Source organism: Tubulanus polymorphus, chromosome 1, assembly GCF_964204645.1.
Source record: "Tubulanus polymorphus chromosome 1, tnTubPoly1.2, whole genome shotgun sequence".
Taxonomy (NCBI): Eukaryota; Metazoa; Nemertea; class Palaeonemertea; order Tubulaniformes; family Tubulanidae; genus Tubulanus; species Tubulanus polymorphus.
Genome location: NC_134025.1, coordinates 15,290,456 through 15,310,209, shown reverse-complemented (window position 1 = coordinate 15,310,209; position 19,754 = coordinate 15,290,456). Strand labels below are relative to the sequence as shown.

Below are 19,754 nucleotides of genomic sequence, written 5' to 3'. Positions count from 1 at the left end.
GTAACCAGTATCTGAATCATCTGCAATATCTAGGATTCTTTTCTTCCAATCAAATTTATCATTATTTTCATTCTGTAAAACTTCAGTTAATTCAAATACTCCATAAGGTTGTGGTTCCATCATTGCCCAACCATACAAATTATTTGCATCTATATATAATAACTTATATCCAGGGTTATTATTTACATTGAAATATCTATCACCTAATACACCTGAAACTCCTCCTCTTATAGATTTTTCAAATAATAGTAATTGATCTATATTTGTTAACAAATCCATTTTTATATCTGTAAATTTTAATCCACAATCCCATGTTAAACCTGGGCTAGAATAACAATGACAAGGATCAATATTAGAATATTTTAGGTTTACATCTCTAAACCTTTCGAATATATCGGTTAATAATAATACATCTGATTTTAGATATGAATCTACTAATTGTCCATGATTTTCCATTTTGAAATGATTCCAAATATTCAATGTTCTATTATATACTTCATCTTTAACATATTCATTTTTTAATTCATGTTAGTTACTGGTGTAACAAACTGTGGTAAAACACATTTCATATTAGATTTGTTAGAAACTATTTATAAGAATCATTTTGATAATGTAATATTATTCTGCCCTACTTATGAAATGAATAAAACATATAATAGAGATATAGTTAAGATAAAAAAGTTTATTATATTAAATCCTAAAACAGTAAAAGAAAATTTAGATAATTGTATAAAAATAGCAATTGATACTTATAAAGGATCAAATACATTATTCATTGTAGATGATTGCGCAAATTTACATGATTCAAAAGTGAGAGAAAGTGAGTTATGTTATCTAGCTTTCTCTGGGAGACATTTTGGGATAACAACATGGGTTTTAAATCAAAAATATAATTCAATTGTTAAAGACTTTAGGGAGAATATAAGATTTCTAGTTTTATTTTATAACAAAGATAAAAAATCTATGCAACAATCATTGGAAGAAAATCAAATTATACCCACTGAATTACATGATGAATATATGAATAAATTAAAGAATAATAAAGGTTCAAAATTATTACTGAGACTACAATTTCCATATGAATATAAATTTATAAAATAACTATTTATATATCTATTCTATAAGAGCTTACACTTTTATATTGAATAATCTGTCAATTTAAATGTTATTCATTTACATGAATATTTTAAGAGTAATAGGGGTAATGGGCTTTCAGGTTAAAGGTTGAATGGTCGAGTTCATTAAAAACAAATATTAAAAGTAATTTAAAACTATAATATATTTTCATAACCGTGTGTATTTAAGTTGAATAATAGAATAATTATTATTATTTGAATATATTTGATTATATGAATTTGTGTATTGTAAAATCAAAAAATAAAAAATAAAAAATAAAAAAAAAACATCAAAAATCAATTGGTCGCGGAGCGGAGCGGTAGCGAAGTGGAGCGACCAATTGATTTAATACAATATGCTTTTAAAATTAAAATTATTAATATCTTAGAATAAATATTTAGTTATAATATAAAATACACACGGTTATGAAAATATATTATAGTTTTAAATTACTTTTAATGTTTTGTTTTTTAATGAGCTCGACCCTTCGACCTTTGGCCTGAAAGCCCATTACCCCTATTACTGTGATCACCTCCAACGCTTTGTCCACAGGTACGCTGGTGAACAAAGCACAGACATCATACGATCGTAGCTCTTCATCTTCCTCAAGTTTAAGGTGTTGTACCTCAGCCGCAAACACCTTCGAGTTTTTCACGTGGTGTTCGGATTTACCAACTAATGGACCTAGTACTGAGCTAAGATAATCGGCGCACTGATACGCGCACTCGGCGTACCGATCGAGCTAACAATAGGTCGTAATGGCATTCCAGTTTTATGGACCTTAGGTAAGCCATAGAATCGAGGTGGTTGGTCCACCGTGGGGTAAAGTTTCCGGTGTAACACGAAGGAGATCACTTTCCTATCAAATAAATCTTTAAGGACATCCACAAATTTCTTCTTATACTGATTGGTTGGATCACGTGATAGCTTCTTGTATGTTTTCTTATCTGATAGTAACAAGTTGCATTTGTCAAAATACTCCGTCTTGTTCATAACTACAGTAACCCTCCCTTTATCAGCAGGTAAAACCATTATGGTTTCGTCCTTTCTAAGAGAATCCATTGCATCTCTTTCTTGTGTGGTGACATTCTGGTCTCTAACTTTGCTGTTAATGTCGATTATCCCGATAACCTTGGCTCTGAGTTCACTCGCATCAGCACTCTTTAGGGACCGGCAGGCTGATTCGGTGGCGGTGATAAAATCAACAACAGGAATTTTCTTGGGGGTGACTGCGAAGTTAAGACCTTTCTTCAAAATTGACAGCTCCGGATCCGATAATATACGGTCCGAACAGTTCTTTACCCAGCGGGACATACATTCTATAGCTTCGTTACTTTGACTGACCTTACTGTTGTCTACAGCTACAGCTACTGTTACCTACATCATCAGTTTGATCAAGCCTGTAGAAACAGGCGAAAGCTAACAAGTAAGTTTCGCTAAATATTCAGATTCCTACGGCTCAAATTGGGATACTATTCATATTACCCGAATAGATGAACATACATCAACGTAAATGAATGGGAGTTATATCAATCCTTCTAAGAATCATAGAATATCTAATGCTATTAAAGCAGAAAGATCATATCATATAATTACTCATAACCCTTCTAATATTAATCCTGAGGAAACTTTATATGTTAGAATTCCTCGATTAACACAAAATACTTTTTATGTTCCAAATAGTATTTATTTATCAGCCGATATAAAAGTAATCGGTAATAATAATAATTATGTTGTCGATACTGTTGGAAGATATTTGATTAAAAAATTAACTATAAAGATTGGTCCAAAAACAGTTTTCTCATTAGATGATTATAATTTATTAATGCATTATAAACATTTATGGTTAAGTAAAGAAAATAGAAATAATATGATATTTCAAGACATCCAATCAGAGAACCAAAATAGATTAAGATCAGAAGCACACAATGCAATATTAACTAATGCTATAGATAAATTGATAAAAAGTATATATGGAAGCAAATATAAAATTCCATTAGACTTTGAATTGATAAATAATAATGCACCTTTATATAAATACGCAATTCAAGAAGACGTTATATTCGAAATAACATTTGCTCCTGTTAATGAAATTGTAATATCTAGCGTTAATAAAGATATGGGTTATAAATTATCGAATATATGTTTAGAATATGATACAGTAACTGATGAAAATATTTCAAGTATAATTCAAAATAAATACAATCAAGGATTTTCATTATTATATGATTATATTGATAAATTTAAAACTGTAACTATTAATGCAAATGATGAAATAATTAATGAGAATATTAACTTCCCAAGAAGATCTATTAAAGGTATATCAATATTTTTTTACCATTGCAACATATACTAATGGCGCAATAAATGTTGATAATTATTATAATCCTGAAATAACAAAAGTAGAAATAACTATAGAAGGAATAGCAAATAAAATATTTTGTCAAGGAATGACAATGATTGATCAATGGCCAGAAATTAGAAAACATTTTATGAATGAAAAAGTAAAATCATCTGAAAATTGTAATATTAATCAAATTGATTATTATACCGGTAATAAATATGCATTATGGTTAGATTTTAGAACAACAGAGGATAATTCATTACATGGTTCTGGAAAAAAATTACAAAACACTAAAGATGGAATACAATTATTCATGACAAAGAATAAAGGAATCAAAAATTTTAAAATGCACATTTATATTATATCTGACGCGCAATTAAATATTGTAAATTCTCAATTGAATAGTGTTATGTATTAAAATTTTAACTTTAATAAAAATTTATATAATAAATGGAAGGAGGTAAAGTTTATAAACATGTTCCATACATCGATACACATGAAAATAATAATGGTTTATATTATGTAATACCTTGTAATATAGCTTTGATATTTGATCCTATTTTCAAAATTTATAAAACTAAACTAATAGAAATCGATAATAATAAAAGTGAAGTTGTTGATAATTTAAGTAATGTAATACCTTCTACATCTAATAATGTAATACCTACTACATCTAATAATGTAATACCTACTACATCTAATAATGTAATACCTTCTACATCTAACAATGTAATACCTTCTACATCTAATAATGCAATAATATTAAATATTAGTAAAAATAGAAATTATTGTGATTATTGTAAAGGTGAATTTTCAAAAGCTCCATCAAATTGGAATAAACATATGAATACAAAGGTACATATTACTAATGTAATAGAACGTGTTGGTTTAAGAGAATTTATAGAACACCCATTTAAATATGTTACAAAGTTTGTTTCAAATAAAAAAGTAAATGGTAAAGAATTATATGAAGATTTATTATTAGCAACAAATATAGATGAAATAAAGATGAAATAGATTTAACCGATGCTAATAAAATATAAGGATCAAACACTGTAAATGAAATATTAGGAGCAAACACTAAGAAAGATGATAATGAAAATATAGTTACAGATAAGCATATCGATAATAAAGATTCTATGAAACATAAAGTAGAAAATAATGATAAATTTGATTGGATGAATAAGCATAACAATGAAACAACTATTGATGATGCGGTAAAAAGGGTGAAGAATAAGTATAAAAATAAAACAACTATTGATGTAGATTCGGTAGAGCATTTGAATAAATTGTTGGGGCCTGATAGTGCATTGGAGAGTGATGATGAAAGTGATTAGGATATTAATTATATTTAACTCAAATAATAATATTAGTTGAAAATTGTATAAAATAATAGTAAATAAAAAAGGGGGTTTTAAGTATTTAAGGTATTTAAGGTATCTAATACATATCTAATACAATCTAATACAATCTAATGCATAAAATATCTTATTTTATAAACTGATATTCATATGGAAATTGAAACCTCATAATAAATAACCTTTATTATTTTCAAACTTATTCATATATTAGTTGAAAAAATAAAAATAAATTGGTTGAAAATTGTATAAATAATATTTATTTAAAAAAAGGGGTTTTAAGTATTTAAGGTATCTAATAGGGTATCAGGTATTAGGGTATCAGGTATTAGGGTATCTAATAGGGTATCTAATACATAGGTATACAAATAGTTATTTTATAAATTTATATTCATAGGGAAATTGTAGTCTCAGTAATAATTTTGAACCTTTATTATTCTTTAATTTATTCATATATTCATCATGTACTTCAGTAGGTATAATTTGATTTTCTTCCAATGATTGTTGCATAGATTTTTTATCTTTGTTATAAAATGAAACTAGAAATCTTATATTCTCCCTAAAGTCTTTAACAATTGAATTATATTTTTGATTTAAAACCCATGTTGTTATCCCAAAATGTCTCCCAGAGAAAGCTAGATAACATAACTCACTTTCTCTCACTTTTGAATCATGTAAATTTGCGCAATCATCTACAATGAATAATGTATTTGATCCTTCATAAGTATCAATTATACAATTATCTAAATTTTCTTTTGCTGTTTTAGGATTTAATATAATAAACTTTTTTATCTTAACTATATCTCTATTATATGTTTTATTCATTTCATAAGTAGGGCGGAATAATATTACATTATCAAAATGATTCTTATCAATAGTTTCTAACAAATCTAATATGAAATGTGTTTTACCACAGTTTGTTACACCAGTAACTAACATATTATGCGGTTCAAATATAAATAAATCTTTATTCATTTATTTTTTTAATTTTACTAGATAAAATCCATTCATTAAATTTATCATCATATCCTTTATATTTCACCAAAGAATACTTTTTTCCTTTAAGAGTTTTTGTTTTCAATACTTTTTCTATTTTGTATTCTATTTCATCTGGATTTGGTACAAGTGATAATTCTTGTTCATAGAAATAACCTAATATTTCTTCATCTTTTAAATCTTCTAATTTATAAACAAATGGTTTAGTTAATATTATCTTTTTAATCTTGAATATTTCTTCTGTAAAATTTGGGGTATAACCTTTATAAAAGGTTTTTCTATATTTAGATATTCTTACGTGTTGTCCAATTTTAAATTTAGGTTCACCGAAATCATGTGTAACAAATGCTCCATATAAATTATTCCATACTATTTCTGAATTATCTTCTTTTCTAGCTTGTATAGGTTTCATATTTATAGAACTATGTTTAGAATTATTATAACCTTTCACTAAATCATCTAACACATCGATATATTTATATGTTTCATTAGCAGTAAAATATTTCCACATTCTAGTTTTCAATGTTTTATTAAATCTTTCTATAATAGATGCTTTTTATCTGAATGTGTTGAAAAATAATCTACATCGTTATCAGATAATAGTTTTTTGGTTTACCTTTGTCAGCGATATGAAGTTGGCATTGAGCCAATTCATGTAAAATCGCGGTACGTTTTTTTATGTGAGCATTTGTTTCATTGGTTCTCGGTTTAAACGACGTATAATCGATGCGATTGAAGACATGGCGAACCTCCGTCGATGTACATGGTCAACTTTGTTAAAATTCTACGAAAAACTGTTTTTGGCGGGAAAATTCTTAGCTCTCGCGTATAAAATTGCAATGACCTCGATTGGGGGGCGTCGTCTCTACGAGCGAATGTGATTGGCTGTTTTTGCTGCGAGGTATTAGACCGACACACGTACGCAGTTTACTCAGCTGACGCAATTAAATAGTTCGTTATAAAATGAATTATGTAGGCCTAGTTGTTGATATGTTACATCAAAGCTTGGTTCAGTTTTGTGGTAGCGTATAGAATTATCAAAAAACGTCATCATCTTTCGAAAGCGGTTTATCGGGCCAAACGAAAAGATTCAATAAAGCCAGATTCATGCGCAGGTATTTCACAATCAACTACATCGTCATTTACATCGCTCTCGGTAAGTCAAGTTTTCTTTCTATAAACTGTTAAAATTATATTACTTGTGGCAGTGACAGCTTTCGAAAATCACATGTTTGTCATTCTAAGTGTTCAAGGGTTTGCTAAGTGTAGCTTTCATTTTACGAATTCTACACCGTGGTTTGTAATGGACGGATTATTATTAACACGTGCGATCAATCATGGCGGTGCCGTCATGAAACGTACTGTTGCCATTGTTAAGAGCGAGAAAGTGTCTGTCTCTACCCATTGTTTGTACGAGTCTAGCTAGGCCTAATTAGTCAATTTTTGTCTTTAGTAACTGATTTGTGGGAATTGAAAATCAGATTTAGGCGTACTGAACATTTTCACTAAATACATGGCCGTGGTCAGGTGAGTACGTCGCAGAAATAACAACATAGCCGTTACGGCTCAAATCGTTTTTCTGTAGTAGAATCTCTCAGATGATCACTCATTTTTCATCAACTTATTGTCGTCATTTATTTTGTTTGATAGGCTTATGTGTTGAGGTATTATGATATTTTAAGGGCTTGTTAGAAACCGTGCAGCGCACGTGGTGCTGTATTATACAGCACCACGTGCGTATACAGTATATACTATCAATAGTATGTAGTATACATACACTTACATGCGTCGTGTCAGGAACTGACAGCAGTTCTCTTCACACACACATACACGCACGCACGCACGCACGCACGCACGCACGCACGCACGCACGCACGCACACACACACACACACACACACACACACACACGTTGGGCTCTGCACTGCTCTCACCCTATCTGCATTGAATATAAATATATTGTTTCATGCAGTTTCAAAAAAACTTTCAATGAATTGAAAATTATTATATTGCATAATCATTTGAAGCATACACATTTGTCATACCATCCATTTTGCTAGTGTGTTCTACTCACACTACTTGATCAATTTTATATCAATGAAACATGATTCAAATATAAGTCATTGTTGACAAATATTGAGCAATAGAAATTTATTGTTATGCCCTTGACTTTACTTGAGAGGGCCCGTATTACAGAATTACCCGCATCTGAATACGTGCTGCAAGTGACCTTAACAGCGTAGAGGCTGCAATTGTTGACCTATTTATTTCAAACTTGATACACATTAGGATATCACTTGGGCCAGAACTATTTATTCGATTCAAATTACGGCCACCAGGGGCTAGTGTTAGTGATTGGCAAGTAACTGTTGCAAGTAAAGCAGCCAGCTTAAGAACACATTAATGCTATTAGGCTACCCAAACTGATATTCTCTGCGAGTATCACTGTGAGTTCACCGAACAAAGTTTTCACCTTATGCATATAAAATTTGTCTAATAGTGTCTAGATAACAAGATCCAGAGCATCAACGATGAAACAATTTTCAACATTCATAATGAGACAATCTATCGAATATACACTACCAGCTTTACAACGCAGTCAGTCGCTAGAATGATTGGCAGTAGTTTGGAAGGCAGCCAATTAAATATAACCACTGATCACAGCTTTTATACTATCATCGATATCAGATGAAATATTTCATAGCTGTCGCAGGATTCTTACTAACAGTCGGATGCGATAGCCTTTTTTGAAAGCCCTGTTTAAGTAGGGTATCATATGGGGCAGAACCCTATTCAAAATCTGGTTAATTCAATTCAAATTATGACCACCAGGGGCTGACATAAAAAATGACGTTAACAGCCTAGGGCAACAATTTTTTTTGTATACTTTGTACACGACTAGGGTATCACTTTGGACAGAACCTTATAAAAAATTGGGTTGATGCGGTTAACATTATGGCCACAATGGGGCCGACATGATAAATAATGTTAGCAGTCTAGAAGCCGCAATTTTCTTAAAACTTTATACACGATTAAACCTTTACTTGGGGCAGAGCCCTATTAAGGATTAAGTTGAATTGATTCAAATTATGGCCACCAGGGGAAAACAGCCTAGAGACTGCTACTGTTGATAAATTTTTTACACTTTGTGAACATGTTGTTTAATATCATTCTTATAGAAATAATTGTGGCAACAATATTTCTAACACATTTTACCACAAATCCTGTAACTTCACATGTGGGCCAGCGACATTCAGGTAGGGGGCATTTGAGGCTTTGCCTCAATCTAGTTTTTCAATGCGTCAATATCAAGTTTCAAGTTATTCACTTAAAATGTATTGAAACATCAATGATACTTCATTCATTTCAAATAGAGTATTCTTGAAATACTACAAAAAAACTTTCCTAACCATTGTAACTACCAAAAATCTTCAGTAAATTTAATCATACATATTATAGGTGAAGTGAACTTCAAACATTTCAAAATTAATGATATTCTCCCTATTATCTTACTGTTGAGTACTTGGGTGTTCATACAGATTTTATTTTCGTCTAGGAAAAACTTGTCGTTTCCATATTAACAATGTTACATGACTCTGAATTTTCTTTTTCAGGTTGAAAACAGTAGGAAGGAAATCGTAAGTATTAGCCGAACATTGAAATGCTTGACCACCATAACTGACTAAAGCAAGACAATATTAATTGACAATTGCTTGACAATATCACATGTAATGCTTCATAACTGACATGATCATACTACATACTACTTGACAAAATAAGACTGATATAAATCAACTGCCTACAATGATGCACATTAGACAGAACAATTATGCCATTATAAACTAAACAGTCTTTCAATATCAGACAAAACACAAATTGACTCACTAACAACATAATTAAATCTGGGTTAAGGACAAATAAACAGGTATGGACTCCTTGCAGAACTATCGCTGTTTAGTTGGTAATTATTACTGTAGGGCAGTATACAAAAGCCAGTCTGTATGCCATTCATATGTTAGAAATAGTGGCAATTTAGTTCAAGCAACTGGTGCAAAATTTGTAGCATCGCAATGGCTGGCCTGTCTGTATTACATGTATGCGTCTAAAGTTTATGATATCTGTGAAATGAGAAGAAAGTGTAGTTATTATGCATCTATATGGATTATACAATTGTGCATATATAGGAATCACTTCATGTGTAGAAATGAGCAATCATGTTTCCCTTGTACTCCATTAGTGACATCATTGCATGAAGATTCTACTATACTTCTAGCAAATGATGTTGAACTCAACCCTGGCCCTGTACTAACAGGTGCATTTCACCAAGTTGATCCAACCATATTTTCTGCTGATTCTGTAGGAAAACAGTGTGTTCCTATTGCAGCATGTTGTATTTTATTTACTTTGTTAAAGCAAAATATGAATACTTGGGTAAGCAGTGATCTTGATAATATACTCTTACAGGGTGATAAGTTGTATAGGGATATAACTGACAGAAGCAATCAAGGCTATTTATTTGCAAATGATATTCCTCTTTATCTTTCTTGCTTTGAAGCACATTTTATTTTGAAGTCCAAGAAGAATTTAGTGGGAGTATGTGTTAGTGTCAATGAAAGCCTAGGAATCCCAAGTGTTGCAGAAGTACTCAGTAACTACTTAGTCAGCAATTCAAATTGTATAGCTATATTAGGCACAAATGCATGTGCTTTATTTGTAAGGAATGGTAAATATTACCTTTTTGATTCTCATAGCCGCAATACCTCAGGTTTCCCTTGTGCTGATGGATCATCAGTTTTACTAGAATTTGACAGTCTGATCAATATTTTGGATTTCATCAACACATATATAAGCTCTATTAATGCTGCAGCTTATGATGTATCATTCTATGATGTTAAATTGATTTCAAAGAAAGCTTATATACTAGGTATAAGAAGGCATACAATTGTTAAAGCTCCGAATACCAGTGATACTGTCCATGCAGCATCTACTAGACCATCTTTGTCCAGTTTTAGAAGTTTATCATCTGTTCAATTGTACTTGGACGATCAAGCAAAAAAATTACAGGAAAAACTTAAGAAACGATCATACATGAGGTCATACATGAGATGTTACAGAAAAAATGATGGTAAATTGCATATTAATAAGACGCAAAAACAGAAATGTCATGAGAGGTACCTTAACGATCAATCATCGAAAAAAAAAACTTCAACAAGATCAACAATTAAAGACAAAGTTATATTTCCTAGGAAAAGATCACATAATCAAAGTGTACCACAAAGTAATGTCAAACTCAAACAATCTAGAAATGGATCCATGTCTTATGGAATTTCATCCAATAATGACCATGTGTCAATCTCTAACTCAGAATCTACATGTTTTCATGATTCTTTCTCAGCTGACTATTCGGCTTTCCTAGCAGCAGTTGAATGTGGGCCTGCTTATGTTTGTTCAGTATGCCAGCAAACATGGTTCAAGGTTTCTGTTTCAAAAGTTACTGCTTCAATTAATGCTAAAAACAGCCATTTATTGAATGATTGCCTTACACACATTATCTCTCATGAAAAAGAAGAATGGATATGTGTTACCTGTTTAGCAAATATAAACAATGGACTTATTCCGCGCTTATCTGTAAAAAATAAAATGGGATTCCCTATCAAACCACCAGAGTTGAATATTACGTCATTAGAAGAAAGGCTCATAGCACTTAGGATCCCATTTATGCAAATACGACAACTCCCAGTTAATCAGCAGAAATTTATTCGAGGTGGAGTTTGTAATGTCCCAGTTGCCATTGAACACACTGTCAATACATTGCCTAGGAAAATAAGTGAAAGTCAAACTGTAGCTGTTCAAATTAAACGAAAGCTAGCCTACCGAACTGTTGAGTTTGCCGAGAATATTCGCCCTCTAGTAGTCATACGAGCATTAAAGTGGTTGTTAGACAATAGCCATTTATACCAAAATTCTGGAGTCTGTATTAATGACCATTGGCTTTCATGCTTACATACTAATGATCCCGAGATACAACCTTTTCTTGAAGGTAGAATTTCTGATTCGAAAAAGAGACAACCCCAAAATCAAAATCCACCTGAATCAGATTCAGACAGTGATGATGATGGATTTATAGAAATTGATAACAAAGAACAGCAATTAGAAAACATGGATACACTATTAGATGAAGTTGATCCAAATGTCTTTACATATGCTCCAGGAGAAGGCCAGCATCCCTTGGGACTATATACGGATAGTGACTCGGAATATTTATCTTGGTCTACAATATTCTGTGGCAAAGTGCGTCCTGATAACTCCGAGCGATATAGGCCAGTGCATTACAATGATATCTGCAAGTACGAACTCCGCTGCATTGATAGGCGAGTTGCCTCAAATATTCCTAACATCTTTTATAAACTAAAAAAATTGCAAATAAAACAGGTTTCAGACAAGGCGTCTATCTCAGTGCGTAGAGTAAAAACAAGGGGTAAAACGTATACAGCCGGTGATCTTGCAGATGAAACTGTTCGAGACAACATGGTCAAATTGGATGAAGGTTATCATATTTTCAAGTCAATCAGAAATACCCCTGCATACTTATCTAAACGTAAAAGAGATCTGTTTGCTTGTATTCGACAACTCGGTTTCCCAACAATATTTTTAAGTCTGTCTGCCGCTGATACTAAATGGACTCCACTTTTAAGAACTCTGGGTATTCTTATAGATGGAAAGCACTACACTGATGATGAAATAAAAAACTTTGATTGGAGAACCACAAGCCGCCTCATCAGTAACGACCCAGTGACTTGCGCAAGATATTTTGATCATAAAGTACAGCAATTTATAAAGCTAGTTCTCAAAAGTAAAAATAATCCGATTGGAAAAGTTTCTGACTTCTTTGCCAGAATAGAATTTCAGACCAGGGGTTCACCACATGTACATATGACAATATGGCTACATGATGCTCCAGTCTTTGGAGAAGATTCTGATTTGGAAATAGTTGACTTCATTGACAATATCATTTCAGTTTCATCTAATGTCCCACTTAGTGAACAAAAGTACCTTGAATATCAACGACATAAACATTCACAAACTTGTCGGAAAGGTAGGACAAAATCTTGTAGATTTGGATACCCACAACCACCAATAACCACTACTACGATACTTTACCCACTTGATATTGATTCTGCTGATAATCAATACAGCTTGCCACTGCATACACTTCATGAATACTACACTCAAATTATTGAGGTTTTGAATAGCTATGGTGACGGCTCTGATATCTCTTTTAAAAATTTCCTTCAAAATGATCTCAAGATGTCTGAAAATGAATATGTTGATGCTATCAGATCTTCCTTATCAAAACCAAAAGTTTTCCTAAAAAGATCACCTAATGAAATTAGAATTAACCCGTACATGAAAAATCTTTTGGGTATTTGGCAAGCAAACCATGATATCCAATATGTTTTGGATGCGTACAGTATGGCGGTGTACATTGCAAGTTACACCTGCAAAGGACAAAAAGCTATGAGTACTATATTAAAAACTGCCTGCAAAGAAGCAAGAAATGACAATTTAGACTTAAAAAAAGCAGTCAGGCACATTGGCAATAAGTTCATTAACTCAGTTGAAATCGGCGCTCAAGAGGCAGCTTATCTTACTTTACAAATGCCCATTACTCGATGTTCCCGAGAAGTGGTTTTCATAAACACTTCACCACCAGATGAACGTACATATCTTTTAAAAGATTTGAACAGCCTAAAGAAGTTGCCAAAAAATTCAACTAATATAGAAGTTGACAACATATTAGTTCATTACTCAAGACGACGCCTTGAATTGGAAAATTATTGCCTTGCTCAATTTGTTTCTGAGGTTCAAAACCACAAATCATCCACTTATGAGACCAGCCAATATGATGATAACATTGATGATGACCCTCCTTGTGATGGCCTTTCTAGCAATATGTCAGACAGCCAAGTAAAGCTAAAACCAAATGCTCGAATTATACGCTTTGTTAATTACAACAAACGCTCTGACCCAGAAAATTTCTTTCGAGAACGTTTATTGCTGTACGTACCATGGCGCAAAGAAAAAGACCTTCTACGTGACTTTGATTCTTATGAAGCTGCTTTCAAATCCTACACAGCACAAATCAGTATGATGATGAAAAAGTTTGAAGCACACAATGATGACTTGAAATCAGTTATAGAAACTATGGATAATTTAAATGTAGATACTGATGAACAGCTACCTGACAATGACCAGACTTTGAGTATGGAAAGTATGTTCTTTGATCCTGATCGGCCAATTCACCAACGCATTTATGACTTGGCACCAGACATAGGTTTGACATCAGTGAACTACAATGTTGAAGTTTCTCTCCTTCCTAAAAGAATTACTGAACCTGAATATCATGCATTATTGCAATCACTAAATAAGAGACAGAATGAAATATTTACACATATAGCACAGCATATAAATCAAACTAATGATGAAAGTCTCCATGTTTTTTGTACAGGCTCGGCTGGATGTTGAAAATCTATTGTAATTAAGGCTATACATCAGTACTTGTTGCGCTCTCTATCCTCTTTACCAGGAGAAAATCCTGACGATTGTAAAGTCCTTCTTTTGGCCCCTACCGGTATGGCTGCTTATGGTATTAATGGCTCCACAATTCATGGTGCCTTTAAGATCCCACCAAGTCGAGGATACAAGTATGAGCCGTTGTCAGCTAGTTCTTTAAATGCTCTGAGAACTAAGTACATGAACCTACAAGTAGTCATAATAGATGAGATTTCAATGGTTGGTGCTTGTATGTTTTATACAATTAATCTACGTTTGAAAGAAATAATGGGTAATCAAAAGATATTTGGAGGCGTACATATTATTAACTTCGGCGACCTCTACCAATTAAAACCAGTGATGGATAGGTTTATATTTCAACCAGTACCTAAAGAATATGCTGCATTTGCTAATAATCTATGGCTAGACAATTTTAAAATCTACGAACTTCATCAGATTATGAGACAAAAAGAAGATTTAGCTTTTGCTGAGCTTTTGAATCGTTTGAGAACCAACAATTTGTCCCACTTAGACAAAGGCATTTTAAAGTCTCGTATAGTCTCTTCATCTAATACAATATATCCTAAATCTGCTCCACATTTTTTCCCTCTAAAAATCCAAGCTCAGAAACACAATGACCAGATATTTAATGCTGTCTCATCAGTTAAAGTATCAATAAAATGTACAGACGTTGTCTTAACAGATATATGTAGTTCAGTAAAAACTAAAGTATTATATGCCTGTGAAAACTGTAAAACTTATATAGATGCAAGTGGCCTTCCAAGAATTTTAAACGTTGCCGAGTCATTGATTTACATTACAACAGTTAACATTTCAGTTGATGATGGTATAATTAATGGATCTGAATGCACTGTGAAAAAAATACAATTTGATAATAATACCAGTGATCGACCATCCATAATATGGGTAGAGTTCCGTAATACTGATGTAGGCAAACAACAAAGAAACAAATATAGATGTTTTTTTACTGACCAGATAACTGCTAGCTGGACTCCAATATTTGCACTGAAACGTTCATTCACTGTCAGAAATGTCACTGTTCAGAGAACTCAATTTCCACTTATGCCCAGTTCAGGCAGAACAATTCATCGTGCCCAAGGTGGAACATTTGACACAATAGTTGTTGACATGAGTACTGGAGCCAAAACACCTGCATCCATACTAACTCATTCACACTATGTTGCCCTCAGTCGTGTAAAACAATTGTCAGGTTTGCACATACTTAATCTAAATGAAAAAAAAATATCTGTATCTTCACATGTCATCCAACATATGGAATATATGTGCCAACACAGACAATTACAGCTATGTTACACACCACTGTATTTAACTTTGCCTTTTGCATTAAAAATCATATATCAAAATGCTAGGTCATACTCAAAACATTATCTTGATATCAAAGACAACCCAAATGTCAAAGCTGCTGACATAAGTGGATTTTCTGAGTCAAGACTTATTTGTTCTGACCAAGAATCTGAACTTGACATGCCCGGCTACAAAATTATTCGCAATGACATGCCCCAACATCTTACTACTGCATTTAGACCACCACATGGCCTAATTGCATACTACAAAAGCAATATACACCTTCTAGAATCTTATGTTAGCAGCCAGGTCAACATAGAATATACATACATTTGTGTGCAATATATGCACAGACCTCACCAAATTGTCTTCGTTTACGTGTCACCACAATGTTCATTAGAAACCCTATTCTACTCTATGAATGCATTGTCAAATCACCTAGACTTGCATAGCCCATTAGTAATTATGGGAGATTTCAACATGAAATCCATCGTTCATTCAACTGACTACAATGACATATTAGCTGGGTTCATGGTAAACAAGTTTAATTGCCACCAACTTGTAAAACATCCAACAACTAAACATGGGAGCACACTTGACCTCATCTTCACTAATGTGTCTATGTCCAACATTCAAGTAGGAATTATTGACACCTACTGGTCAGACCACAGTATGATTTACTGTTCTTTATTTTGAATACAGTAAAACTCTAATAGGCTATATCTGTACCACTGCATTATTCATTTCCTGTCTGCAAATGATAAAAAAACACTAAAAATCATCTGAAATACTTGTAACCAATTACTTCTTATTCTTTTACAGATGCTTTCTCTAAAACACGTTGTGCTCAACAACAGCAAATTTTATACCAAACCTGTGAAAGTCCTGATAGCTACTAAACAACTAAACCAGCGTACAAACAAATATGAATATGCAATCTGTGATGAAGAAAGAACGTGCAAGGCTATAAGTTATGAAGACTGCATAGATAGAAAATTAAAAGAAGGCGACTCTGTGCTTCTAAGGAATTTTGAAATGGGAAAGAAACATATGCTACTATCAAAAAAGTGTGTTATTACCAAAACAAAAAAGGTCAATGTTCCTCAAAAAGTAGTTGAAGAAGCCAGAGCTTTAATTATAGAAATAGCTCCAGTGGCACGTGATATTGCCGAAATCAAGTTCAATGATACTGACTCCAACTTGTCCAGTATAACTGGAAGAATTGTAAAGGTAAATTAATAACATCCAGAATCACTTTTCAAACTTGTATACAAACATTAGACCTTTATGTACATAAGAAATTGACTTATGATGCTCAGAGCCTCTATAATTTATGAATAGCAACCATACTGCATTCATATGTAAAAATAAACTATAAATACCTTAGCTTGCTTTGTGGTAATTATGCCACAAAGCATTCATGTCCAAAAATATTTCATGTCCGGGTTAGGGAATTATTGGCCACGTAATAGCTGTCCAGCCAAAAAGTTCTGATTTGATAATCAGGTATGCTCTCATGCTGTTAAATTAATCCCCAGCTAAGCTGTCCAATAATTAATGTCCAATTAAACTTTTATGAATATTCAGTCACATGACAGGATATAAACTAATCATAATCAACTGTAAAAATACTCATTTCAGGCCTATTCACTATATTATTGAAGATATTTCTTGTAATAATTACAAATATTTCTGTTTTACCTTATTTCCAGGACGAAGAACCAAGGGATGTTAAAATTACAGCCACTGGTGCTAACATTAAAGTCAGAAACATCGTTGTAGAAGACAAAACCGCCAATATTGACGTTGTTTTGTGGGCAGACAAATCTTCATCTCCAATAAAACTAGGTGACAGTACTACCATCACACACCTGCGAACTGCTACAACCAAAGATAATATCAAACAACTCAGATCAACTTATAAAACAGAAATCATAGTAAGATAGCTATTCATAAAGATAATTTTCAAAAATAAATTTCTCATGACGCCCCTACTTACGCACAAAAAACCTTTAAAAAGACCTAAAAAATCTTATCCATATAATTGGACACCACCTAAATCTTATTTTCATGTTATTTGCATATGTTATTTTCAGTTAAAAACTCCTGAGGTGACAATCGCAAATGTTACCTTCCTGGGCATTGAATCAGAAACTCCTCTACTCTACTATGTATCATCAATTTCAACAGATGATGAAGTTACCACTTATTCCGTAGAAAAGAACCTACTTCTTCAAATAATCAATTTCAATGGAAATCAAGGCATGGAACAAGACGTCATTGAATGCATGACTGAAATTGGACAAATTCAACTAAAGATTTTAGGTATTCTAAATGATTTTCATAAAAACGATATCTGACATATATTAAACTTTGCCTAATATGCTACTAGATATTCTACATTTAGTTCAAACTGGTTCAAAAATAAATATATTTCCTGTTTGTACTGTTCAAGATGTGCAAGCTTACCAAAATATAACCATATATTTGTCTGTACTAATTAAAATTTGCAAAATCCAGCATTACCTCTATCGACAGAACCTGCTAATGTATTGTTCTAAATATTGATTTCAAAATTTGTAGGATATTATATGAAATTATGTAATTATTAAATTACGTATGTATATTTACAGGTGACACCATCATAGGTCTGGCAGAATATGACCTACAAAAACAGCCTAAAGCCTCCACCTCTGGTAAATTATATTTCCTCCTAAAAAATACACATCATTAGTTAATAGCTGGCTAAATCAAAAATTGAGTCTAAACTCAAACTTCTAAACAAATTGAACTATACGTGCAAGGTCTAAAACTAAATGCATGGAATCCGATCATTAAAAATAACCTGTTTGTACATATACTTATTCACTTCATTATTAGTTAGAAACAAACTTTCAGTATGTTTTGATACTCATTGTTATAAAATTTTTACTATCCCTCCTCAAATATCCTGCAATATTATTATGCAATTGCTAATTTTCATGATCCAATCACTGCAATTTTCTTCCATGATAACAAAAATGATTTAAATCAAATTACTAGGAAATCCCCTCATATATACTCCCCACCACTTAATGCCCAAAAAATTTCTGGTAACATATTTATCATGGCAACGTGAAAAATGGTCTAATAAATATTTTAATTTGGCAGGGAGTAACAAACCAGCTGTCACAACTCAAAACAATGTTTATGAAGATCCTGACGCCCGTCTACTGGATGAGGATGATGATTCTGATGCTTGCCTGCTGGATTAGAATATCTATGTACAACTAGTGTTATCAAATCATTTCTGTTACTTTAACGTAATTTTAAATAGTACGACGACAATAATTCCAATGTTAGCCTACAGGATTAAAATATCTAGGTCCAACAGGTGTGATCAAATCATTTCTGTTATTATATCTTAATTTTATACAAATTTGAGAACAATAATTCCAACGCTAGCCTGCGTTGTTAATATCTATGTCATTTCTGTTATTATATCTTAATTTTATACAAATTCGAGAACATTAATTCCGACGCTAGCCTGCGTTGTTAATATCTATGTCATTTCTGTTATTATATCTATTACTATATTTTTATAGTCTTTGCTTCTATACACTTGGCAACTTCAATTTTATACACTGTAATAGGATTTTGGGAGGCAGCCTTATTTGGTTAATACGTCCAAACATAGAAATCAATTTAATCAACAACCATTCAACGTCTGATGATGTCATCCATGTTAAACGAATCATAGTGTTATAGGACAAATCTCTTTATAATGCTAATTCACTGTATTTACCTATAAGCATTTATTCATTTTTAAAATGTTAACAGAGTTATTTTATCACATATTGTTATTTGATAAGTATTATTTTTGAATATGTAATAAATAAATTTAGTTTCTATACAAAATTTATATATTTTTCTCATTTTACTAATTGGTATCCTTGCAACCATCAGCACAACCAAAAATTTGAGACTTCATATATTTATTTCCTAAATTAACAAACCAAGACACAATATTTGACAACAATTATTGAATTTTAACTTGATTTATTCCTATTCAAATGTGTATTT

The 19,754-nt window shown here is 32.1% G+C and overlaps 1 protein-coding gene across 1 annotated transcript; it reads left to right on the top strand.

Moving 5' to 3' along the window:
• Window positions 1–9,353: 9,353 nt before the first annotated feature.
• LOC141915172 (uncharacterized) lies at window positions 9,354–19,504 on the top strand. Its single transcript, XM_074806603.1, has 6 exons — window positions 9,354–9,451; window positions 16,515–16,922; window positions 17,405–17,629; window positions 17,789–18,017; window positions 18,326–18,388; window positions 18,843–19,504. The coding sequence occupies exons 1-6, from the start codon at window positions 9,404–9,406 to the stop codon at window positions 18,944–18,946; spliced, it is 1,077 nt and encodes a 358-aa protein (XP_074662704.1). The 5' UTR covers window positions 9,354–9,403; the 3' UTR covers window positions 18,947–19,504.
• The last annotated feature ends 250 nt before the right edge of the window (window positions 19,505–19,754 follow it).

Coding starts and splice junctions, on each gene's coding strand:
- LOC141915172 (XM_074806603.1), top strand. CDS start 9,404: ATGACTCTGAATTTTCTTTTTCAGGTTGAAAACAGTAGGAAGGAAATC. Junction 18,018..18,325: donor AATTCAACTAAAGATTTTAG/GTATTCTAAATG, acceptor GTATATTTACAG/GTGACACCATCATAGGTCTG. Junction 18,389..18,842: donor GCCTAAAGCCTCCACCTCTG/GTAAATTATATT, acceptor TTAATTTGGCAG/GGAGTAACAAACCAGCTGTC.